This window comes from Stenella coeruleoalba (assembly GCF_951394435.1).
Source record: "Stenella coeruleoalba genome assembly, chromosome: 3".
In the NCBI taxonomy this organism is placed as follows: Eukaryota; Metazoa; Chordata; class Mammalia; order Artiodactyla; family Delphinidae; genus Stenella; species Stenella coeruleoalba.
The window spans coordinates 83,571,281-83,597,249 of record NC_137148.1 but is presented as its reverse complement, the minus strand read 5'-3'; the positions used below and the strand labels follow the sequence as shown (position 1 = coordinate 83,597,249).

The 25,969-nt window shown below is 36.1% G+C and overlaps 2 protein-coding genes across 2 annotated transcripts in view; one reads left to right on the top strand and one right to left on the bottom strand.

Moving 5' to 3' along the window:
- LOC307184305 (uncharacterized protein) overlaps nucleotides 1-25,969 on the bottom strand; it is a 247,185-nt gene that overhangs the window by 13,332 nt on the left and 207,884 nt on the right. The window lies entirely within an intron of this gene.
- The window catches only part of LOC307184057 (uncharacterized protein), a gene marked incomplete at both ends in the record, with an annotated part of 99,836 nt that continues 88,180 nt past the window's right edge, over nucleotides 14,314-25,969 (top strand). Inside the window, 3 exons of the mRNA XM_079917304.1 lie at nucleotides 14,314-14,371; nucleotides 15,960-18,347; nucleotides 23,915-24,136. Coding sequence (XP_079773430.1) covers nucleotides 14,314-14,371; nucleotides 15,960-18,347; nucleotides 23,915-24,136 — 2,668 coding nt within the window. The remainder of the gene's footprint in view (nucleotides 14,372-15,959; nucleotides 18,348-23,914; nucleotides 24,137-25,969) is intronic.

Below are 25,969 nucleotides of genomic sequence, written 5' to 3'. Positions count from 1 at the left end.
CAAAATTAGGAATGTCTGTCTACAAATGTAAAAGATCTGGGTCTTGAGGCAAACCAGAAGCACTTGCAAAGGGGTTAGAAAGGGAAGGCAGAAGATGTTGACTTCAGTGCAGATGAGAGGGGTGCTTGATAAGGGGGCCAAATGCTTGGGAGCTTCGACACCACAGGGATGGAGGAGAGGCACAGAGACATGGTGTATTTTGAGGAGACAGGAATAATACTGTTGCCAAGAGCCTGCATCTTCAAAAAGAATCTCATCGGTCAGGAGAGAACTGGAAAGGACTTGCTTGTGAAAATAAACTTAGTACTGGAAATGATTTTTTTTCCTACCTTGTCCTTTTTCTTCCCAGGACACTTAGTTAGAATTCAAAACAGCTTCTGAAAGGGGGTGTGCAGTTTATTATTATATACAATAGATTTTTCAAATAATTCCATTTATTTGCCCAAAGTAGAAATGGTCAAAAGGAAAGTTATTTGAGTAATAAGATGGCATGAGAAAAATGGGTAGTCAGCAGCCTGAATTCTTTTATATGGGAAAATCTTTTCAACTGTAAAATAAACGCTTGGTAATGTTGATTGGGCTAACAGGCAAATACTATTTTCACTGAAGGATATCCACATATAATTGTACTAATTGGTGGAAGTAGCACTTTTAACTTACCTTTATTCCTTCAAGGATACATTTCTTTTATTGCTAAGCAGACAGCATCATACACTGGACAACAGATATTTCTCCTTTTCACAATTCCCATTATAATGATGCTCTACAGAATAGTGGGGTGGCTTTGGAATTTTAAAACAGACCTTAAGTTTTTCCTAATGGATACATTTTACTTCCTAACTAGAAGTCTGATAAGAGACAAACTGCAGTATAAAGAATGAAAAAATATCCTGGCTTTCCATTCCTGGGCTCATGGGAACTATACCAGACCAACTCCTTGTCTCAACCCTGATGGATTAAGAACGTTCTTCTAACCACTTAACTTGTGAGGTAGTTTCATTTTTAGTAATGTGGAAGTTTCACCCAGCAGTAGAAATTGAAAATGGTACTCATATCTATCTTAGAACAGAGTAAATGGACAAGTGATCTAGTCTGAAGTTTATTTTTGTTTACTTTTTATCCTGCCCATTCTACTCTAGCCCAAAATTGTACTCTGTTTGGAGGAGTGTGATGTTTTGAACACCTCAGTACAAGTACCTTATAAGTATTTATTACTGCTTTCAGACAGCAGTGAGCTGAAGTCATCTCCATCAGTGGGGGTAAAAACGTTTTAAAATGCCGTTTATCCAACAGCTTTGCTGCTAAGAGTTACTTTGCTTTTTTGCTGGGTTTACTTGTGTTTATGAAACAAGTTTGAATACTCTAGTGCCAAATAGTTTGGAGGATTTGGAACTCCAAGGAAAAGATGCCCCAACAATGTGTGCAAATTCAAATCTCCGGGGCTGTGTTGGTTCTGACCATCATCTGCTCTGCATTGTCATAGTGAGGGCTTCAGTGGGAATCTAGCCATGAGTGGGAAGCCAGTAGGAACTCCGTGTGTTCTGGGATGACAGGAGAAAATACAGACGTATCTGTGTGAACCTCAAAATTTTCATGGCCGTAGAGCTATCTAATAATGATTATTTTTGGAAAATACTCATATTATACAAATTACTAGGTTTGTCATACTGACCTTTTTCTTTATTTCCCAGCCATTTTGCACATCTTCATGAGTAATAAGCATATTTTTTCATTCTATTATGATGATATATTTATCACATAAATGCTTTGTTCTGTTTTACACCATGAAAAGGGCACATAATTCTCCTTGTTCAGTATATCTAACATCAATACTAATAAATTAACTTTTCTGGACTTTGTAAAAGTTATTTTTTGCCTGTTCTTTCCAATGTATTTCTAATAACTATGGATCCCTATTTACAAGAAGTTCCTAAGAAAACAACTCTAGTTAGCTAATTCTCACAATACTAATAATGTTTACACAGGACTTTATATATAGAATATTAACAATTAGTATTTCATTTTATCCTTAACCCTATGAAATGCATATTAATATCATTAGCCTCATTTTACAGTTGGCTAAAAGGGATTAAATTTCTCAAAGTCACATTGTGAATAATTAGAGGAGCCCAAGTAGAAGAGCCCAAGTTTGAATCCAAGTATTTCACTCCAAACCTTTCATTTTTCCACTTACCAGAGCTATCTTACAGAATTTTCTTAATAATGCTGCATTAACAAAAGCACATCTAGTCTTAATTTCCTCCTTCAATTCTTTAAAATTTGGTCAAATTCAGGTTGGGTCTTCTACTCTTGTTACTCTGCTCATTTCTGCAGTATCTTCACTGCTTACTTGGTTCCCAAATTGTATCTCCAACTGTCTATCAGACATGCCTAATTGGATATCTCAGAGCCTCCCAAATACTACATGTATAAAATTATCTTTTCTTCCAAGCATATCCCTGTTTCTGTATCCCTATTTTAATAGTCTTGCAATTACTCAGCATGGAACTTTGGGTATTGTTATCCTTAATTTGTCTAATTTATCTCTCACCCTACCCTACCCCACAGCCAAACAATCTCCAAACCCTATCCCTTTTTCTTCTCTTCCTACTTCAGATTTTATTCCCAATCTATTCTTCACACTACAGCCAAAGGAAATCTTAAGGGGCAATCTTTTCTAGGCTTTCCCTTACTTAAAATTCTTGAAAAAAGACTCCTCTTTGGACAAAGGATAAAGTCTTATTTTCTTAGCAGAGCAATTTACCTCTGCAGTTTCAACTCTAATCACTTCCCTTTCTTCCAGCCCCTTATGTTCCATAATTGATGTTCTTGCAAAAAGGCGCAAGACAAACCTTCTAAATTTTTATTAGGCATTAATAACATTCATTAAGGATCACCTGAATAATTATGATCAATATCATGTGCTACTAGTTTAAATAGAAATGTTTCATTTATTTAAAGATTCTAAACTATGTTTTCATTGATATATTCATAGGACTTCAAAAATTCTAAATCAGGGCCTGTATTATTTATCCCAGTTTTACAAATGAGTCTAGGAGAAGTCAGATGACTTCCCCAAGGTCAACATAGGATATGAAAATGGGACTCACATTTAAATCTTCTTAATCAAAGTCTACAACCTCTACCATACCGTACACCATACTGCTTCTGCCCCTGAATCTACCATACAAAGATAAATGAATGACTTTATAATTAACCCCATCCATGTAAAGAGCCCAACTAGAGTATTTACATTTTCATTTTTGTCTGGGTTTCTTCCACTTCATTTGCACCACGTGAACATCATAGCTGTGTTTCTTGTATGCCCCATCCAAGCACTTAAGACACAAGACACACAGTGCAGCATTGTTCACTAAAAGTGTATCTGAAAATAAGCAGACTGTTAGGAATGGTTAAGACAGATAATAATAGAATGATTAAAGGATGGTAGCTCATTCCTGACACTGCATAAGATTAAGTACGCTAATCAGATTTTGGATTTAGAAAACCCGATAAATCCCAAGTAGAACAGGACAAGGTACTCAAACCTTTACTTCATTTGCTTGCCTTTCAAAATACATATTTGCATTTTATCCATGTCTTCTTTAGAGCTGAAGAACTTATGAAGGCTTTAGCCAGGTGAGTTGATTATATATGTTCCTTGTACTTTTTACTTTTTTTTTTTTTTGCCATTTTGAACGAAGTATTCCCTATGTTAATTCTTGCTATCCTAAATTAGTTGCTTAGCAAAGGATAAAAGCAAAGGGATAATTATTTGAATGTTATATATGAAGATAATTTAACAACATATTTCTTTCCAGTCATAAAAAATCTAACAGCTGTTTGTAACTTGCTTTGTTATCAAACAGGATGGATACACCCGCTCCCCCCCAAAAAAATTCTAAATAGTCAGTATGCTTAGGCCTCTTTGATTTATGCTAAGAAAGACATCATATGCACATTTGAATAGCCACCATCCATATCCTAATTTGGTTATTTGAGATAAATTGTACATTTGGAAAGCAAGGAAAATGTTACTGTGAAGCTAGGCTGCTAAACATAATTGAAATTCATTCTGAATTCACTGAGGGTCAGTTTCACTTCAAAGTAGCAGTCCTTGTTTTGAATTCCTATATTCTGCTTTGTTTCATCTACAGCATTAAAGTTACTAATCACCAAAATGATTTTCTCCTCTGGTTTGGTTAGAAGAATTTTTCTTAATTTTATACTTAAATTTTCTATTGTATAAATGTTTATATTTAATTGTTTTAAAATATATTAATTACCCAAAACATTGTGATCTAATCTCAAGAAAGGAGACATTAAGGATTAAAATTTGTTCTGTAACAACAACTGCATCTACTCTTAGATTCTGACCAATTTCATAGGCAAAATATTCTGGCTGCTATCTTTTGTGTAAATAATCCCAAATCAAACTTTGCAAAATAATGTATTTGCAACTTCACTGTCAGTTGATCTTTAAATAATATGTTCCAAGATTTTGATGGCAATGTATATTTACAATCAAAGATTCCTCTGTGGATCAAGAAGTTGGCCAGTCCTTCTCACCTTCCTTACTCTCACTCAGAATTTAAGTATTGGTTTTTCATCTCTTTTTCTTCTCCCAGAATTTAAACATTAGTTCTTTCATTCTAGTGTCAGATTACCATAATGTTGACTAAGTGTCCTAAAATTATTTATTTGGAAAGTAAACTAAAAAATAAATCTCTGTTGTCTACTTTTTTAAAAAAGATACTGGATTCCCTGAGTTGCTAGCAATTCATGTTTTTTCTTAAATGTTATGTGAAATCATTTAACTTTTCAAAGAAATCTGTAGTGACCATGTGATAAAATTACAGTCAGGATGTTCATAAAATAGTCTTGGTGTCTTCTCTTCAGGGGGAAAATCATCCAATAACAAAGTTTTCAAGTAAGTCATTAAAATGACACACCAGGAATTTTAACTGTGATGGGTCAAATTCTCAACTGTCTTATCACCTATGATGCCCCTTTCATAGACTGTTCCTGATTATTTTTGCAAAAAGCAGAATAAAAATTCTGAATGTGATCGGACTTGTGAAGATAAAAACTTACTACACAAAATGCACTGATATGTTACTCTTACCTCATGAGACTGCCCAGACCTCAGTGAATTTGAGAAATGGGATGGAATGTTAGCACTGATTATCTGCCCAATATAAACCCAATCATAAAGTGATTAAATTAACTTGGCAGATTAATTCTAAACATAATTTCTCATTCCTTCATCATTGGCCAGACTGCAATTTACACACTTTTTAATGACAGTGGACAAAACTACAGCTTAGTCAGTAGATCAAACTATGTAAAAGGAAGGTCAGCAAAAAAATATCAAGCATAGAACATTTTTAAATAAATGCCTTGGGACTTCCCTGGTGGCGCAGTGGTTGAGAATCCGCCTGCCAATACAGGGGACACAGGTTTGAGCCCTGGTCTGGGAAGGAGCAACTAAGCCCGTGCACCACAACTACGGAGCCTGCACTCTAGAGGCCACGAGCCACAATTATGAAGCTCACGGGACCAGAGCTTGTGCTCTGCGACAAAAGAAGCCACCGCAATGAGAAGCCCGCGCACCGCAACAAAGAGTAGCCCCTGCTCGCCACAACCAGAGAAAGTCCGCACACAGCAACGAAGATCCAACGCAGCCAGAAATAAATTAATTAATTTAAAAAAATAGGGACTTCCCTGGTGGTTCAGTGGTTAAGAATCCGCCTGCCAATGCAGGGAACACGGGTTCAAGCCCTGGTCAGGGAAGATCCCACATGCCACGGAGCAGCAAGGCCCAGGCACCACAACTACTGAGCCTGCGCTCTAGAGCCCGTGAGCCACAACTACAGAGCCTGCGTGCCACAACTACTGAAGCCCGCGCGCCTAGAGCCTGTGCTCTGCAACAAGAGAAGCCACCGCAATGAGAAGCCCGCGCACCCCAACGAAGAGTAGCCCCCGCTCGCCACAACTAGAGAAAGCCTGCGCACAGCAACAAAGACCCAATGCAGCCAAAATAAGTAAATAAAATTTTTAAAAATAAATAAATAAAATAAAAGCCTCTTTACTGCTTTCAAAAACTTGCATTAGTTTGGATTAAGCTACATAAATGTATTTACTTTAGTGAATAAATAAAGTGAGCATAGAAAATATTTTTAACTGTTGATTCTAAAATTATTGGAGAAGGTATATCCTCTATATATTTTGAATAAAACCTCTTTGAAGTCCTTATATCTTATTTAGAGTGATATTCTTATCAAATTATTCTTTTAGAGGTAACACAAGTAATTCCAAGGTAATTCAAGTTATCTTGAATTATAAATTCTAAACCAGTAATGAGGTTTAACATTGCCCAAAGTACCCTAAATATTGCTAAAAATAAAAAGTTGGCTCTTCATAAGTAGCTGATAATAACATTTCCAATGAAACATTTGAAGAACATTGTTCATTACTTTCTTCTGAGTGTCTTGAAGTAGAATTAACCTGCAGCCATTTTTTTTTAACCTGCAGCCATTTTTAATTTAAATATTTACTTGAAATTATTCTTACTCTTTAGAATTTAACAGTGTGGTTATATATGGGTTTTCCTTGGTTCTATGCTGGAAAGGAATGAAGATGTTACACATTTTCTACCATGAGCAATCAAAAACTCCAGTGTCACAGACTTGATGAGATTTGCCCCTGAGGAGTAAGACACAACCCTCATTGAAAGAATCACAGGGATTTCATGTTTGGGAGGAATTACATACTGAGGCTTCTGTATGGAGATCAAGACACAGTATATTCAAATGCTACTTCAAACAGAGTTTTAAGGATGAATGCTTCAAAATTAAGAGGGTGTCACTTAAACCCATCAAGAGTTGGTAATTCAGCAATTATTAAGTCTTCAGAGAAGCATAGCTCTTCTGGAACATAGTTATTGAAGTAGTGTGGCTCCACTTCAATAAGTGAAAAAGGAGACAGCATTCCTCTTTAGAAAACTCAGAGGCATTCTTCATTAAATTAATAGGTACGGGAAAGTCTTCAGCAGAAAAAATGTAGTCCCTGAGACTTATTCAATTAGCCTTTGGTGTCTATTCATTTGCTGACTATTATCAAGTATCTAATGACATATTTAAGTGCACATATGTGCTTTATTTTTCCTTTTTCTTCATCTTACTGGAAACACACCTGTTTAGTAAACTTTTTATTGTTTGAAATATGTAAGTGTTGAAATGAAATTGTCACCTCTGGTCTAGTTGCAGACAGTATAATTAGCCAAAAAGGAATAATGTGAAGTGTCACATAGGACTGAGTACATGGAAATGGATAGATTCTTAAGATAGATTCTGAAAAGTCCCTTTGCTGGTCAAGGTCAGAGTAGGGGAAAAGCATAATTACAGATTTCCCAGATCTAGCAATTGAAAAAAAATTTAGAGTAGGTAGGGTTCTAATTGTAGTTGAATAGGATGATTCCTCTTTGTGCAGTGGTATTTAATTCAGGCATCATTCTGCATGTGGGATTAGCTAAACTTGCACCCTAATAGTCATTCCAAAGCCAAAGAGGAAATGAAGCAAAGCAAAATAACTTCCAGGGATTTCTAGTTTAATATTGTCATGATAACAGCACATAGAGTATGACTACACCTTCTAAAGTGAGAGACACATACCATTGCTGATATGCAAAATGGCTTCAGGTGGTACAAGATGAAAATATTTTCTTTTTATTAGTTATTTGTTTTTGTTTTAGTGTGTATTAGCTACAACCCAGAATTTCACATATATTGTTGTCTTACATGAAGCTAAAATTAAAAAATTAGTGAATCAAAAATTATTAAGCAAATAACAGCACATATTTCATGGCAGTAGTAAAAATCATAAAGGTAATACACAAATTACTGAAGTTGGGAAACAGTAGAGCAAGTTGTACTCATTCATTCATCCAACAAGATTGACTAGCTATGATGTTTGTCCATACATATGGAATAGGAGCACATTAAAGTATAAGATGGATAAGATCACTGCTCTTGTAGAGCCTACATTTTGGCCCACATCTCTAGTGATTCCTCAGGAGACTGGGGTAATCTAAGGCTGTCTACACTGGGGTGTTTTATCTACCTTTGCTGGGCGCAAAAGTAAATTTCCTCTGAAGCTCTGTTGGCTCAAGTCAGGTTAAATATGGCGCAGCCAGGGGTCTGGTTCAGTCCTAGGAAGATATTCTCACTAGTGGTGCTTCATGAAGAACCATGCCCTACAAATACTGAGCTCTGAGGAAGATGAACTTCTGGGTGCACCCTCATAAATAGGAAGATCAAGGTCTAGGTACCTCATTCACCCTGCCAAGTACCCTCCTTCTGAATACTTCCACTTTACCATAATCCCCCATGTACTTGCCAACCACTTCAGTTCTTACAAGCAAAGTCAAACCCAAAATATGGAAACCTTTGACTCTGAGAAACCAAATGTGAACACAGGGGAGACAAGTAATTAAAAGCACAACATGGCATCTTCTTACACTGGTAGCCCTGGCCTGCTAAGCTGACTTGCTAGATTTTTATCACAAGTCATGGTTAGCACAAGATGAAAGAAGGATATTGGGGAGTTAACAACACCTAGGATTGATCTAGGGCACAGTCTGGGCAGAGACACTTTACACTGGTCTGAGAAAAATTAGAAAGTGATCTCTCAAGGAGTTTTCTTCCTGGAAGCTTGCTGATATAGAAAGAAAGAAAAAGAATCTGTGCTTAAACCAAAACAAAAAAAATTAAAAATTAAGTCTTAGTGGGTACCAATTGGGAAAGGAGGAAAATGAGGTGAAATGAAATGAAACTGAATTCATTGCAAGCTTCCTCAGGACTGCCCTAGTTTAAAATCTTAAGGTTGTTAAAGATTTTCTGAATTAGGTTCCATTCTACCTATCCAATTGTATCTGCTTCAATGGGGTTTCTGAATCAGAATCACTTGGTGTGTTTGTAAGGGGGTAGGTTTGGTGGGTGCTTATTAAAAATGCATATTCCTAGGTCCCACCTCAGAATCCAAATCTCTAAAGAGGACCCAAATCAACATTTTTAGCAAGTTGCTCAGCAATTCTTAAGCACTGCTAAGTTTGAGGATTCTTGTGCTAAACTATAAACTCCTTGAAGTTTACATTATATTTACATTTTTACATTAAGTCCAGCTCAGAACCTTGAGCCCATAGCACAGAGTGCCAAATTCTTCAGTCTACCTCTGTGGGAAGTACACTAAGTTTTCCCACTTGTAATCCATCTCCTTCTGCCAGAATCATTCTGTATGGAAGTGAGAGAGGGAGGAAAGAGTTCCTGAAGCACGTCAAGAACAGCCTCTGCATTTAACACAGTACAGCAATAAAAATCTTTCAAAAATCTCAAGTAAAAAAAGTCTTCACTTTCAAAGTCTTGCCCTGGTGAAAAAGAAGAGAAGCAGCATCTCAACACTATGTTTCCTTGGGCAATTCACTGCATCTCTCCATTTCCTCTAGGGAGAAACGAGGAAGTTGAGTAGATGATCTCACACCTATTTAACCTCAGTCAAAGGGCAGACACTTTTGAAAGTAGGGGATTTTCATTTTTAGTTCATCCTTCCCTTCCTTTACTGGCATTACTTAATGTAGCAAGCTTTATTAAATACTGAGCTCAATTTCCTTTGGTTCACTAATATAAATTTTTCTTTACCCGGTTTTTAAAACATTAATAATAACAATAATAAATTACACACTTGACAATGAATGCTCTTTTCTATATGCATTCATTTCTTCAGAGATTCTGATTTAACTTGTATAGAGTGAGCTTCTCATTCTCCAAGGATTACCCTCATCCACTAAGTTATGTTTGATCTATTACGGGTCAAATAGGGTGATGGCATTCCAACAAACTTATGTTTAAAGATAATTATTTTAATATTGAGGTTTTTTTAATACCTATTCTTCTGAACTCAAGACCTTAACAGATTTATGCTCCAATGATCACCAAGAGTCTCTTTTGCAGATAGAGCTTCAACAACCTACTCAATGTATGGTGTTTGGGGAAAGAAAAAGTCAGTTTCATTGGATGTGAGATTTGGAGGTTTCTATTTTAAAAATTTATCCTAATAGGTTCTAATATTTTATCCATATTAATATATATAAATATAGATATAAATACATTTACTCATCAATGCTTTTGGCAGTGAGAAGGAAGTAAAGGTGTGAAGAGCAACTATTACTCAGTAATAGCACCGAGACACACCCTTAAATGATTTTAACTAAAGCTGTTTAGTTGCAGGATACCAGGAAACTTACATTATTTATTAAGAATAACTGCCCAGCAACCAAGTTTGTAAAGTTTCATTCTTACAGACCCATAGAAGTTGAGTGCAAGTCTGAATTGATATATGGACATTACTGAAACAGCTGCTTTCCAGTATAACTCTTCTTATGCTCATACATAATTTTTAAAAATTTAAGGACAAAAGAATATCGTTTAAAATTCAGGCTATTCAAAATCAGAAATGACAGTAGAAGACAAGTTTGTGTACTTTCAACATACTTTCAAACGTAAACGGAAGTTTTAAGACTTTTTTTCTTTAAATATTTTAACTTGAACTTTTCATAATTTGTTTTACATATATAAATTTCCTTTAAACATTTAGTACAGAGAACATAGGCTTTGTGTTAAAATCAAGAAAATGAAGTTATAAGAAATACACTAAGATTTCTTTCAAATTCTACAGGAAACGGGAGCCAATGGGCATTAAAAAGAGTACTTGATAATATGCTACACTGGAAGTTAAGCATTTAACCTTCTGAATTTATTTCATAGTCTCCTTCTAGAATTTTAATAGCTATCATTATATACCTTTTTATGAATCGTTCTCTTACTATTGGCAATAGAACATTCCTTTTGAATGTTACAAGGAAAATGTTTCAGCTTTAGCAACACAATAGAGAATTTTTAAGTAATTTGTCAAAAAAATGGCACCAGTAAAATTTTCTAACAATACCTTTAAAAAAAACTTTACCATCTAGCAATATTCTGAGAATAATGGTGTTACTTTGTAATTCTGCAGTAGAAAGATATTGTTTTTATTTCCTGTTTACATTTTTCCTCATTCTTCTGTGAATTATAGGAATGAGTCAAAGCCCAGTTTAAAAAAAATCTATAAAACCCAATATAAAGGTCTCAAATATGATACGGTTTGGCTGATATATAAAAGCAATCATGGTAACTTTCCTGAGCTTTATTGCCAATTTTGCACAGAAGAAATAAACATTTATGAAAAATATAAATCCAGGAAATCTGTAGTGGAGTGGATACCTTAAAGTAAATATCAAGGTCTAGTGGTGATATATTTTACTTGTGGATAAAATTATACTTCATGCATATGTGTAAAAAAAACTAGAGTGCTTAGAATTTTTTCAAAGTCCAATAAGAAGCCATTAGAGTGTATTAAACAGGGGAGATGACATGATTTAATTCATATATTTTAAAATCTGGCTACTATGTAAATTCAAAGAACATAAATACAGAAGTAAGAAAATCAGTTAGAAAGCTATTCCAGTTGTCCAGATTTTTAATATATATTTTATATATACTCATAATATATATTATATACACTTTAAATCTGGACTATATATATATAATAGAATATATAGATAATAGAAACCTTATTAACTATCAACAAATTAATACAGAGTAAAAGGAAAGAATACATTTAGAAATAAAGGAGGGCACATTATTAAAAACATAATTAGGTACAGATTGGGGATTCCATCTAATTCATTTCTTCTTGCATATTTATTAGGTACCCATTATGTGTCAGGCACTGTGCTAGATAATAGGCACATATCCAACAGTTTTTTCACTTTCCTTAAACAAAGTTGTATTATTTCGGAGCTAAAATGCAAACTGATTATAAAATGTGCTCTACATATATATACAATGGAATATTACTCAGCCATAAAAAGAAATGAAATTGAGTTATTTGTAGTGAGGTGGATGGACCTAGAGCCTGTCATACAGAGTGAAGTAATTCAGAAAGAGAAAAACAAATATTGTATGCTAACACATATATATATATATGGAATCTAAAAAAAAAAGGTTCTGAAGAACCTAGGGGTAGGACAGGAATAAAGATGCAGACGTAGAGAATGGACTTGAGGACACAGGGAAAGGGAAGGGTAAGCTGGGATGAAGTGAGAGTGGCATGCACTTATATGTACTACCAAATGTAAAATAGATAGCTAGTGGTAAGCAGCCGCATAGCACAGGGAGATCAGCTCGGTGCTGTGTGACCACCTAGAGGGGTGGGATAGGGAGGGTGGGAGGGAGATGCAAGAGGGAGGAGATATGGAAACATATGTATATGTATAGCTGATTCACTTTGTTACAAAGCAGAAACTAACATACCATTGTAAAGCAATTATACTCCAATAAATATGTTTTTAAAAAATAAATAAAATATGCTCTATAGACCAGAAATAATTTCAGGGCATCTATACTGTGTGTTGCTCAAAGAGTTGCCAAATTCCTAACAGCCTGGGTTCTAGTCCTGAATTTGCCACTATTATTGCAATGCAGGAAGCAAGGACTCTCTGGGTATGTTTTCTCCTATAAAAGTAGAACTTAGTAAGATAATCTTGAAAACTTCTAGATCTTCTGGTTCTAAAAGAGTTTATGGTTTGGTCAGCTTTGTCTAAGCACTCATTTACAGCTCTGGTGTGATGGATCTTCTCCCAATGTCAGGCACTGTTCAACTCTAATTATGTGTGTATTCTAATAGTCGTGTATTTATATTCTAATACAAGGTTAAGAATAATAGATGCCATTTACTGGAAACATTTATAACATATTTTCAGTTGTGTTTCTTCAAAACAACTCTGCAAGGTGAAATTTGTTATCATTTTCAATTTAGGGGTGAAGGAAACTTGGCCTCACAGAGATTATATGACCTGCTGAGTAAGGAGCAGAGTCAGACCACAGCCCAGATCTTCCACTAAACAAAATGCAGCAGACTACATTTTGCTGTTCAAACTAATGGGATCCTAGAGAAATAATCAATAACCTAGTCAATGCTTTTGAAGCATTTTTTTAAATTAGAAAATCCAATATGTGTAAGACAGGGGTTAAAAAAAGATTTTAATTATGTGTTTGTAATCCTCTCCCCAACCCCACCCCATATTGGCCTTCTAAGAAGAAAGGATTATTGCTTGCTTAGTCAGCAATAGGAACTTAATTGTGTCTATTGGGGAGAGAATAGAAAGGATAATTAGAAGACACCAAATGAGTGTTCATTGCTCTATATAAGAAAGGCAGCCTAAGGAAAAAGAATTTTCATAAAGTTATGAGACTTTGAGATTTTATGGAAGAAAAAGGATTTGAAATCAACACATACTATGATGTAAGGGATTTTGAGGAGAGAAATTCGTTAAGAAGAATTTAAATAAATTTTTGCCAAAACTGGCCACAAAACAGCCCCATTTAATTTGAGTTACAGGTAAAACAAATAAAAGATAAGCTTCTCAGCTGAGATGTCCAAAGGCACAGCCCGCCCAGATACACTCATAACAAACTGCTTCAGTGAGAAATAGCTATTTCTCTTTGCATCTTTGCAGACAGTTTAATCCTCTAAAAGTAAAGCAATTGAAATGGGTTTAGCTCTAAGCACAGGCAGGTACTCACCTGGTTAGTTAGCAGGCTGCCTTCCCCTAGATATCTCCCCAATGCTTTCTATTATTTAAGACATCAGCAGGGAAAATAATCCTTTATTTCACAATAAAGATAAAGAATTAATTTGATCTTCTACAAACAGTTGATCCTTCTACAAAGAATATATAGTATATACTAAACCTTATAATATTTACATATAGTGTATATGATGATCATGCAATGAAGGCAAACCACCTCTCTACCCCACTTAATTTAGGGCTAGAAATTTGGTGATATTGAATTAAGGCCAACTTCACAGAAAAAAATTAGATATTTCTATTAGGCTAAGAAAATTGGAATATAAAAATGATCAATTAAACAGAATATGACTTTATAACTTGCATCCTAAATGTCTACACATATGAAAAGAATATATGTTAGAGTGTTCACATAGTATATTAATAATGCACTAAATAGTTGGGGTGGAATTAAACAGGAAAGGAGAATATAATTATGATAATAAAATGATTCAAAGAATGATATTATGTTATCAAGTTGGCAAATGAGTTGTTAGTAATTTTACTAAACCTATATTCTGAGTGGAAAATAATTTCAAATCTGATGCTTTCAAAGGACAGTGAAAGCTGAAGACCCCCAGCTCCCCAACATGAGGAAGAAAAGAAGAAAAGCCTATAAAAAATGGAAAATCTTGAATCCCACAGTATGTAAGTCCAATTCATTGGTTTTATAAGTACATATAAAATGAACTACCTAGCTTATGTATTTTGTTCTTTGTCACAGGAATATCTATAAAAGTAGGAAGATAAATGCATATAGATATTATAAAATGATTTAGAAATCTGGTCAATTGTCATTATGTATATACTTCTGCATTAATAGTTATATGAATTACGAGTGATAAAAACTTAAATATAAATATTTACATATTCAAACAAAGGCTATTAAAACCCCTATTCTTAGAATCTGTTATCAGTGTATTATTATGTAACTGTCTCAAATCTATCTTCCTACTTGTAGAAATTGTAGTATAGTCCATTGAAGGAGGCTATAAGCTGTAAAATTATAAAACTGAAAGTGGCTGTAAACTGAACTGTTCTTGGCAGAAGGGTGTTATCTTAAGAATAAATTGTAATCTACAATTCTGGAAGGCAGGCTGTCAGTCTATCAACCACTGTAAATGGGCTTTAGAGAGCCATGTCTCCACACCTCTTCTCCCACAACTTCCACATGACAGTTCTCAGACTGTAACCAGGCCCACTGGAAACCGTTTCAGGACTTGTTGTAAGAGAAGCCATTTCCTCAGACTAGAAGAGAGACAAATGGGAATGGTTAGACTCTCCAAGGCACTTCAGTATGCTTGAGAGCCTATAGGTCAAATCAGAAGTCTGTATCTCTCTCCTCAAGTTGGAAAGTAATAATTCCTAAATGTATGAATCTTTATTTGGTTCTGAAACAGCAGTTACTTTTCTGCACCCCTTACTTCCATGCCACCTCTAGCTAAATTTTGATAGGATGTTTTCCTTTTTCTGATTGAAGAGAATTTATTTATTTACTCTTTATATAAGTATTTATATAAGTATTTTTATTAAAAATATGCTATATAAAAATCATATTTAAGTTAAGGATATTTAAAATAATTGTAAGTAATACTTTTCCAATTTTTAGCTTAATCAACTTATTAAAAGTATCCTTGTGGACCCTTGGTTGATAGATTTCCATGACATCATTATTTATTTGTTGCTCATTCTTCTTTCTTTTCCTTTTGAAATTCTCTCTTTCAGATGTTGTTTAAAACATAATTTGAGATCTTCGTATTTTGTCTACTGTTTTTTACACAAGATCTAGTACCTCATGCTCAGGTTCACAAATTTCTCAAGCAAAATATTCTAACATTATAAAGCCGAGGAGTAAGAGTCACAAGGTGGCAGTTCTTGGGCCAAATACCTGACCATGGCAACTTGCTCTTTACCAAGAAGTCTCTTAAAATTTATTTGTATAAATTTGCTCTGAAATTTTTATTTCACCTGTCTTAGAAGTCTCTGTTTTAGAGTAAAACTTAATTAGATTCTTACTTCCTAAAACAATTAGGTGATATTCTGCATTCTAAGATTATTGATTTAAAATGAGATATTAGAAATGAATTTTTGTAGAAAATATCTTGACATACTAGAAATAAATGAAAAATGTTACTCAAAAAACGTACAAAGGATATGCATTGAATTTCATCCTAGAATTTGGAACATCTGCTTTCTAAATGGACACAGAAAACTTTTTTTTTTGCTTCTTCTTTAGGTGAACCTCAGCCTGCTAATCAAGCATGCCAAAAAAATATAAAAGGTCTTGAAAAAGAAGTCAAAGGAGACACCTCGGAAGCTTTGCTTCATCAGACTGGAACATTAGGGAAATCTAAGGAAAATGGAGATGTGCATATATCCGTTTCTATGAATAGAAAGCAGAAGTCCCCTTTTCTCCCTAAAGATAAGAAACAACCTCCATCTGACAGCAGAATAATTAGAGAGAAGGAAAATGATGATCCTCCTTCATCCATTTCTTATCAACTAGAGAAAGTCTTACCAGTGGTCATGTTTAATGACTGTGAAGAATCATTATCAGGAAAAATTACACTGCAGAATTTCCCAAACACATTAGTAGCCTTTAAACCAGCAAAAGGCAAAATTATTACAGAAGTGAAATGTGGGGCTATCAATGTACAAGTAGAAATCAAGAATAGATTTTTCTGTAAAACAGGAATACGGTTTCCAACAAAAAAGAGATGTTCGAAATGTCACCAGCATTATTCTGTCAGATACTTTCAGAGATGCTACACTTCTAGAAGCTGCCGTTCTAAATTCAAGAATACATCAATAGAACTAAAACCTGAGGCACCATCTAAATCTGAAGGAAAAATTGTCAGAACTGAGAGCCCCTCACTGAAAGTAAGCATTGTAGGAAAAGGAATTAAAGTTAAATACATGAGTAAGAAACAGAATATATTAATAAATATAACTCATCCTAAAAGAAGTAGAAAAATAGCTAAATACAGAAACATTTCCTCCAATCACAAAACTAAAGAATGTTCCAAGTCTCCTGCACAGTCCAATATTAGGCACCCTGAAAAGTGGCAGCTTGAAAACAAGCATCAGAGTTCAGATTGTTTTCATGTCTCTCCTCCTGTTGTGTGTGCTGTCCAGAAAGAGGAGAATTTTGGTACAATTGTGGTTTCTCTGTGCTCAAGTCCTGAGAAGAAGAAGAATAAGCCTGACACACCACCTTCAGTCTTAGATGACTGTGAGGTAGAATCTGCCATCTTTCAGCAGAAGAACTTTATAATTAGTAAGAATACCCCCAAAAAGAAACATTTTTCCGAGGCTGAGACGCTTCTCAAAAACTGTCTTCCTACTTCACGTGATACCCTAAAGACCACAAGTTTAAGTAATACAGGCTTAAGTAAAATGCCTTTTGAGGACCCCAAAGACGTGAATAGAGAGAGAAAAATCATCTTTGATAAACCAGAAAATATCACATCAGACTCATATATACAGCGCAGTACAGAAGGAATAAATTATTTGCCAGGTACCATTACTGACATCTTTCCAGTTCAAGATGGCAAAGACTCTGAATTTTGTTCTTCATCTTCTCTGAGTGTGCAGCTTGTAGGAGAAAAGGCATCCAACATTTATTGCAAAGGCAGCAAAATTCCACCTGCAGATTGCTATGAGAACCCAAATTCTTTATCTTTCCCTTCTATTCAAAATGCTCTGAAGTCTTCCACTTCTTTCAGGCCATCACACTGGGCCACCAGATACTCAGAACCTAAAGAAACCCCTGGGGATACATTTTCCTTTAATCACTGTGCTGAATTTTTGAAAGACTATGAGGAAGGGCTTACTGATATAACTGACAGAGACTTTAACAAAACCACTTTACATAGTGACTCTCCTACAAAAGTACAGCAACTACTGGAAATGAAGAGTACACAGCGTGCAACTCTCAGCCCTGCATTCTCTGGCAGCCTCTCTGCGGGCAGCCCACTCAACAGTAGTAGCCACAGCACCGCAGAATGGGGTCAGACAGAGTCCCAGGCAAGTCATCCAGACACAGAAGTCCTCTGCAAAACAAAAGCACCACTTATGACCTTAATAACTGATGAGTTAGACCAGAGATTAATTATTCAAAGTGATAAAGAAGACGTGGTTTATTCTAATTATCCCATGGGAATGAAAAAGCCTAAAGAGTCACCCAGCTCTCTGGGAAACGTTGAAAAAGACAAATTCCAGATAATTATGCCTGTGGTAAAGAATGCATGCTACAGAGATTCTGAAGACCTATCAAACAAGACTCATGATGAAGTTTGTTTTCAAAAGAATTTTCCAGACAGTGCTGAGTTCAACTGTGCAGTGTGTGCTACAGATAATCTGTTTCTTACTGAGAAAAAACTGACCAGTGATGCAGACCAATATGGTAATCAAGATGAAAAAAGCCTTGGACTAACCAGTTTTAGACAGGAGCCAGCAGAGTGCCAAAGGATTGTATCGACAAAGACAAATTCTGAAGAAAATAAAAATGACCCAAAGGAAACTTACTATCACCAAGTAGACATGTTGTTCTCCTCTCAGAAGCAGAAAGCTTTGAAAGGTACAATGGACTATACAGAACCTTTAACTTTCATTATTTTTACATGTTTGAGCTTTGGGAAGTCTTTTTTATTGCTTGGGTTTTTTTCTTTATTGCTGAAGATATATTGAGTATTTTAGAGTTAGATGAATACGGGCAAGCATATATCAGCCTGCTTCTTTCCATTATCACCTACCCCACCCATAAATAGTGCATAACAAAATCACCAAGGCTGCAGTGTAATATAAAGTAAAAAAAAAAAAAAATCAATTTCTCTTTAAAAGGTTGATGTATTGCCAAATCAATTTTGTAGGAAGCGTTAGGCTTTTGCCACTCTTAAATAATCTGCCATTTCTTTCCTTCTTGCAAGCTAAGCATGTTCAGAAGAATAGGAAGAATATGTCTGTGAAAAAGTGTGTTTTTAAACCTTGCTGTGTTGTTGCAGAAGCATGGCATACACGTTTCAGGAGGCCATGTGGAATAGTAATTAAAGCAAAGGACAAAAAACAGAAACAGCCATGGCTAATCCTGATTGATCCGTCCATGGGGACTCTGACCTCAAGCAGACCTCTGACCTCCCTTGTGGATTTGTTGGCCCTTCTCAAACCATTGATAGAACCCAGAAGCTCTCCAGACCTGGAGAGGGGTAGGATAGAAGCTCCTTCCTAAGTACATAATACTGCCTGTCTGCTTTCAATCTACAATCCACATTATATCATTTGGGGCATTTCGTAGAAGGCCCTTCTTGTTTTTCTTCAATAAGCCCCAAATATTTTATATTTAAGGTTAGCATTATTCTACATTGTATATTAAAATACACCTTGAACAAGTAAAAACTTCCTTCCAAACTGCCAGTAACATTCCTAATGGGTCCACAGATGATATCTGGAATGATGAAATTTAGTCAAGAAGCTACCTTTTCTTTGTTGTTATTCTATCCCTAATTTTTTAATAGAATAAAATTTAGAAGTAGAAATAAAACACAGAAGCACAGAAGTATTGGCATGAAATATGAAATTTACTTCATAGAGAATTAAATGCCCTAAAACAACACAAAACCTATGCAGTCACCTGCTTAATATGAACACCCTAAGGCAAAGATCCATCAGTCATAGTGACTTCTTCCCAGTTCCAACATACCCCTAGATACCAGGATCAATGGTAGTAATCCTTACATTTGCTTCAGTCCATAATTATTTAAGTCTGCAAGAGGCAGACCTGCAATAAGAGCACTGTGTCTTCCAGAGCAGGTGTGTTCTCACCTGGATGAATATCCCTCCCAGGCTGACTCTTCCCCCGTGGACATGCTCCCCCCCGGACTGCCTCTCCCAGCAAGGCATATTTCCTTAAGAAAATCAATAATTCAAGTCAGAATCTTCCCAAAGCTGGTATTATACTTCATTAGACTTTGAAACTGTCCCATTTGGTGAACAATTCCAGTGACCGATTCCCTGTTACTGTGTTTCATCAAATGGCTGTTCCTACAACTCTCTCCCTTGCCCCTTTAGTCCTCTTCCCCCAGATCACTCTGTTCCTACCACATTGACTTCCTTGAGTTGCTGGAACCTGCCAAGCAAGAGCCCACATCAGTCCTTTGCTTGGGCTACTCCCACTACCTGGACTGCTCTTCCCACAAATGTCCACATGGTTCACACTCCGCCTTCAGATTTTTGCTCACGTGGTACCACTTCAGTGAGGCCTTCTCAGGCCACTCAATTTAAAATTGCAAACTGAGCTCTGTCCATTCCAGCCTAGGCATACTATATTCCTTTTCCATGAATTACTTGTACACATAACGTCTTCACCTGCTAATGTGCTGTATATTTTACTAGTTTATTTATTCTGTCTTCTCCCACTAGAATGTAGTCGTGAGGGCATGTATTTTTCTGTTTTAATCACTGCTGTATTCAGAGCACCTAAACAGTGCCTGCCTGTAGAGTAGGCACTCAATGAATATTTGTTGAATGAAAGAATGAGTTCAGGGAAGTTATATCAGGTTTCTTTGTGGAAAACTCTATGTTCACAAACAAAAACAAAAAAACAGGAAAACAATTCAGAAATCAAAATGTTTATAAGATATTTGAATCTATAAATATTTGCATGGATTTTATTCTCCTAGAGCTATGAGTTTTTTTATACTTTATTCAATACCATTGTTATTATACTATTGATACCTCAGGCTAGGATTTTGTCATTTTTCAGGGTACAGATTGCTTTGAAGAGCTTGGGCATCTTTGTACTGTTTCTCCAGAAATTTTATATTGAATATAGGCACAAAAGTATGCCTCTATTTGCAGAGGGATCCTCCAAATTCTCAAAGTCTGTCCACGTACCTCAGATTAAGAATCCCTGACATGAGTGCTGTACTTATGTAGTTCCTTCCTTTTAGGAATTAACTAGATTAGAGGTCACAATCTAGAGGGGCCAGGCAGGCAATATAAATGAGTAAAGCAGGCTGCACGTGAGAAATAATGGAGTGTTCGTGGACTAGAGGGAACGCTGTCCTGAGGGAATGAGAATTCAGGCCCTGCCTGTATAGACAGGCCTTCTAGTTTTTCAAGCGTGCTGGAGATGTGGCGGCTTTATCTGTATGAATGTCTAGATTATATGACATTTAAGACACAGTACAGGCTAAACAATCTACCACCTCTGAACTAGATAAACCAGAGGTGGTAGGGATTGGCATGTGACAAGAGTTAAAGAGCCAGTGGTATAAAGGAAAGCATACCAGTCTGAACCTCTTGAGACTAAATTCTGGGTTCTGGTCTGCACATTCTTAGGTAAAGAGGTTTATCAGGGCCTCAGTTCTTCCGCTGTAAATTGCCTGAAATGTATCTTTAAGACCTCTGCCAAAGGACCAGAAATTCTCTGTGGTAAAACATTTTAATGAGGAAATCAAACCTAGGCTACTCTGAGAGAATGACAGATAATGAGAAGGATTAAATGATACTTTACATGGCAGAGAAATATTTACAATTAAACAGCCCTGTATATGTAACATGATACAAAACTTACATGTAATGTGTGAGATATTTTATTTCCCTGTGCCCCTAAGGAAGGAGTGATTCTGAAAGCCCACACCAAGGCAAAAGGTGCACAGGATTGTAGCTCTGACAAAGTTCGTAGTCCTAAGATCTACACCAAACACTAGGGATAAAAAGATACGTAAAACAGTTATTCTTTTTCTTATAGAAGAATACAACTCTTGGGATAAGTTCCAACAAGCTGACTTCTTACGAAATTGGAAACTTTCCACACTTACAGCCATTTCAGTGTTTCTCAGGAGATGAGCAAGTCCAGGGTCCAGGGTCCAGCTGCAATGCCCCAGCTTTCTTCCAGCAGGGCTCCACCCAGATCTGCATCCTCCTCTCCTTGGTCTATAACTCATTTCCCAGGCCTCCTTCTGGCTTTCATGGTGGTAGCTTTCTACTTTCATACTCATGTTTGATAAAACGTTAGTGTGTTTTTTGATGTATTAACATACTGTCCCTACAAAGGGACAGTATGTATTTTAACAGAGTCCTTCAAGATCCTTGAGTGTCTTCATTTCAGCACCAATCAAATTGTCGGATTCCTAGAAAGGCTCAATAAACCTCTATTGGGTCGTCATGGAATGAGGGAGAGGCTTACATGTGAACAAAGGTTACCGAGACATAGGTTAAATTCACCATGTAAAAACTCTCTATCAGCTTGAAGTATTCAAGGATTATGCTGATTCAGGTAGTAAATTTGAGTCTGGGAAGTGTTCGAGCTTAGATTGAATGACTCCTTGGTAGAAATCCTGTAGAATTGTTTTAAGCATATAGAGGGTGGTTGGACAAAATTACCTTGTATATTTTTTGCAAACCTGAGATTCTACAAATACCAAGCAGGACAATGGGAGTGATGCTTTGCTCTCAGTGCACGTTACAGTGGTTCTTAAATCACACTTTAAAACATACTGTAGGGCACATATTCTCCTCATTTCAGTATTTAATATTCTAAAGGAAAACTTTTCTCACAATGTCACAGAATCATATTTCCATTACACACACTTTCCTAGATTCATAAGACTTCTTTTTTTCCCCAGCAATTTCAGAAAAGAATTGCTTTAAATGTAAAAATTTGACATTAGATAATTCTCCTTCTCATGGGTGCCTTCAGAGTCAGCCTGGACTCCCAATCTCAACAAATAGTGGAACTAGAGTGAGCATTGAAGAAAATGGTTAGAGGCCAGCTCTGTAGCATTTTTAAAAGTTTCACCACTCTGTAAAATTCCAGAGGGCAAAAAAGTCATCTTGTTCATATCTGTAGTCCTAGTAACCAGCACAGTAGAAATTAGTTTATATATACATATATATATATATATATATATACACACACACACACACACACACACACATACATACCTACATATTAGTATAGAAAGGAACAGTAAATATTATAGAATGAATGTCATTTTTCTGTCACCCTCTTAAGCCCTAGAGAGGAGGTAAGAGTCAACATCAAAATTATGGAAAATAAGAGGAATTGAATAATGATTCCTCCGTTCCCATGTCTTTGGCCCTGCCAAGTGAAGTTTAAATTGTTAGGTAAATGGATTAGTAATAACTATCTATAAAAATAAAGAAGATAATTTATTCATGGATATATCCCATTTATTATTTAAATAGTTCTGAGAACAAATTTTGACACTGATAAATTCGTTTTTAATTTACAAAGACCAAATTTTAAAAATTCATTTGCTCTTGGGAATAGAATAAAAGGTTAAAATCTGGTTTCTTTTTAATTGATGTTGCTTCCCTTTTGTATAGTATCAAAAAGTGAAAGCAAGAAAACTCCTAACCAATTCTAGCCTATTAAATTATTTTCTAGGTATTATGTACTCTGCTATTTGAGGTTTTAGTTTTTTCACTTTGACAATTATTTTCTTAAAGTTCGCTTGTATTGCAATTAGTTTATCTGAAATTTTCTTACTTCTAATATACAGCCTCATAGCTTGTGATGACAGAAACCAGCAGTTTGGAAGTATATAAAGTATTTCAAGTTGTTATTTATTCAAATATAAAATTATCAAAGCCTTCATGTAATTTGGCTTTCTTTTTTTCCTTTTCTTCATTTTGAGCCAACACATGCAGCAAGAAAAGTATCATGAAATTTGTAGTCTTGTGATGATTAGAGGTCAAACCATAAAGGACTTGAGTTCAATAGTAAACTTGTTTTCAAAGACTGTAATTTAACTAATTCAGGTAATCATATCTTGTCTTATTGAACTTTCAGTGGACATAACTAACAATTTATCTGCACTGTGATCCTCCAAAACAACTAATAGACTAATACAATGTATCAGGCATACTTCTGGTGCCCAAGGAATATCTACTGAATTGAATCCAACTGAGGAAATGCATGGTGATTCCCCCCTTTCCTATATGTCTATTTTCAATCTATACAGCTCTTTCTTCTTCTTCTCCCCCTCCCCCTCCTCCTTCTCCTTCTCCTTCTTCTTCTCCTTCTTCTTTTTCTTCTTCTTTTTGAGTAATACAAATTTAGAAAGTGAATCATGAAGGAGTTGAATGAAATCATTCTAGTTCTAGTGTTCTGTGATTCTGTTTCAAAGACTGGAATATTTGAAGTTCTATCTTGAAATGCTGTCTCACTTTCATACTTAATGTGGTTTAATCTAGATTGGAATTTGGAAATAAACAGCCACCAAAAGTTATCCCAGGAAATGGCACCAAAAGGTACAAGGGCCAGTGATGGTTCACAGGAAGAAGCAGTAGACCAGTGGGCCAGAAGGAGGGAGCAATTCAGAGATGGTAAAAGATGCAGCTCAGCTGGAAGAAGTTCGTTTGCCAGCAACATCACTGAAGGATCCAGTGAGTAGACGAATGCCTTCTTTTCCAAAACCAGAGCAAAGGCAACAACCTACTGAAGCTTAACCAGATCCCCTCCCTCTTATCCTCAGAATATAAACCCTGTTGCTTGACCATGGCAATGTGGTAATTATGTGCTTTCATATGAAAGATATTTTTAGAATAATCAACTCTTTATTACACACTAAGGAATCCAAACTTGGTAAATTACCTCCTTCAAAACACACAACTGCCTACTAAGTCTACTGTTCTCTTCAGAAACTGAAATAACTAAATATAGGGTTCTTTACTGAATGAAATGTGTGTCCTATTTCAAAGAATTTGAGTTGGCTTACAAAAATACCTGTAGTGCAAAAAGATTAATATGTTTGATAAGAAACAATTTTTTTTCTTGTTTTAACATTTCTGAAATGAGAAAGTGCCTTTAAGTAGATGTGTACTTTAGTGAGATAGCGCTTTTTCTCTTGCTATTGAAAAGATGTTATTAAATCAGCATCATACTTCTGTCAAGGAGGAAAAAGACCTTCCTCAACCCTTCTATGTTCTTTTGGCTGGCGTAAGAATTAAATTGACATGAGACAAATTAACAGGAGAAAATCAAACTTAATTTCATAGGTGTGGGAACCCCACACACATGAGAGGGTCAGAGACCACACATACTTGGGGGTCAGAGATGTCTTTGAATCTCTTTGAGAGAGTCTTAACCCTGGTGGTCCAGTGGTTAAGACTCCACCCTTCCAATGTAGGGGGTGTGGGTTTGATCCCTGGTCAGGGAACTAAGAACCGCATGCCTCTCAGTGCGGCCAAAAAACTTAAAAAAAAAAGATGGAAATATAAAATGAGGTATATATGCCATCCTGAGCTAAGAAATGGGATAGGTGCCTGGGGCTTTCAAGGACAGGAGGGTCATTCATGGGATGATAAGAAGAGCAGAGGTTTGGTAATTAGATGTTTGCCCTGCCATAAAGAGGGGGCCACTTAGATAAAACTTATCTCTGGCAATAGCTTTTTCTCTGGGAAAAATCCCCAGTTTAATTTCTTCTAGGTAGTTAAGGGAGGGGCAGTATTCTCTTGAGCCCAGAGGGTTCCACTGCCTTTAGCTGAAAGAAATCCACATGCCGAATTGGCGCATCTTGGGGAGGCCTCTTCTGAATCCCTACATCTCAGTCCCACAATCAATGGCAAACTAAGAAAGGAAAGTAAATAAGTCATCAATGAGGATATTTAACTGAAGGAAATACGGGTTTAAAAATTGGAGGGGGGCCACTAATGAATACCACATTAAAACATTTTTCTTTTTAATTTATTTTGGCCACACTGCATGGCATGTGGGATCTTAGTTCCCCAACCAGGGATCCAGCCTCTAGGTAACCCAGGGTGGGGCTGGTTGCCAAGGGAACCAACCACATGATTAGAGGGTTGGAATTTTTAGCCTCACCTCCATCTTCCCAGCCCCAATCTGGAGAGCGAGAAGGCCTGGACGTTGAAACAATTGCCAACGGCTAAAGATTTAATCAATCATGCCTATGTAATGAAGCCTCTGCAAAAATCTTGAAAGGATGGGGTTCAGAGAGCTCCTGGGTTGGTAAACATGTGGAGATTTGGGGGAGTGGCACAACTGGAGAGGGCATGGAACTCCATACCATTTCCTTTCCATACCACACTTTGCCCTATGCATGTCATCCATCTGGCTCTTCCTGAGTTGAGTATCCTTTAATAATAAACTGGTGATCTAGTAAGTAAAATGCTTCTCGGAGTTATGTGAGCTGCTCTAAAATATTAATTAACATGGAGGTCGTTGGAACCCAGCTGGTGGGTCAGAAGTACAGGTAACAA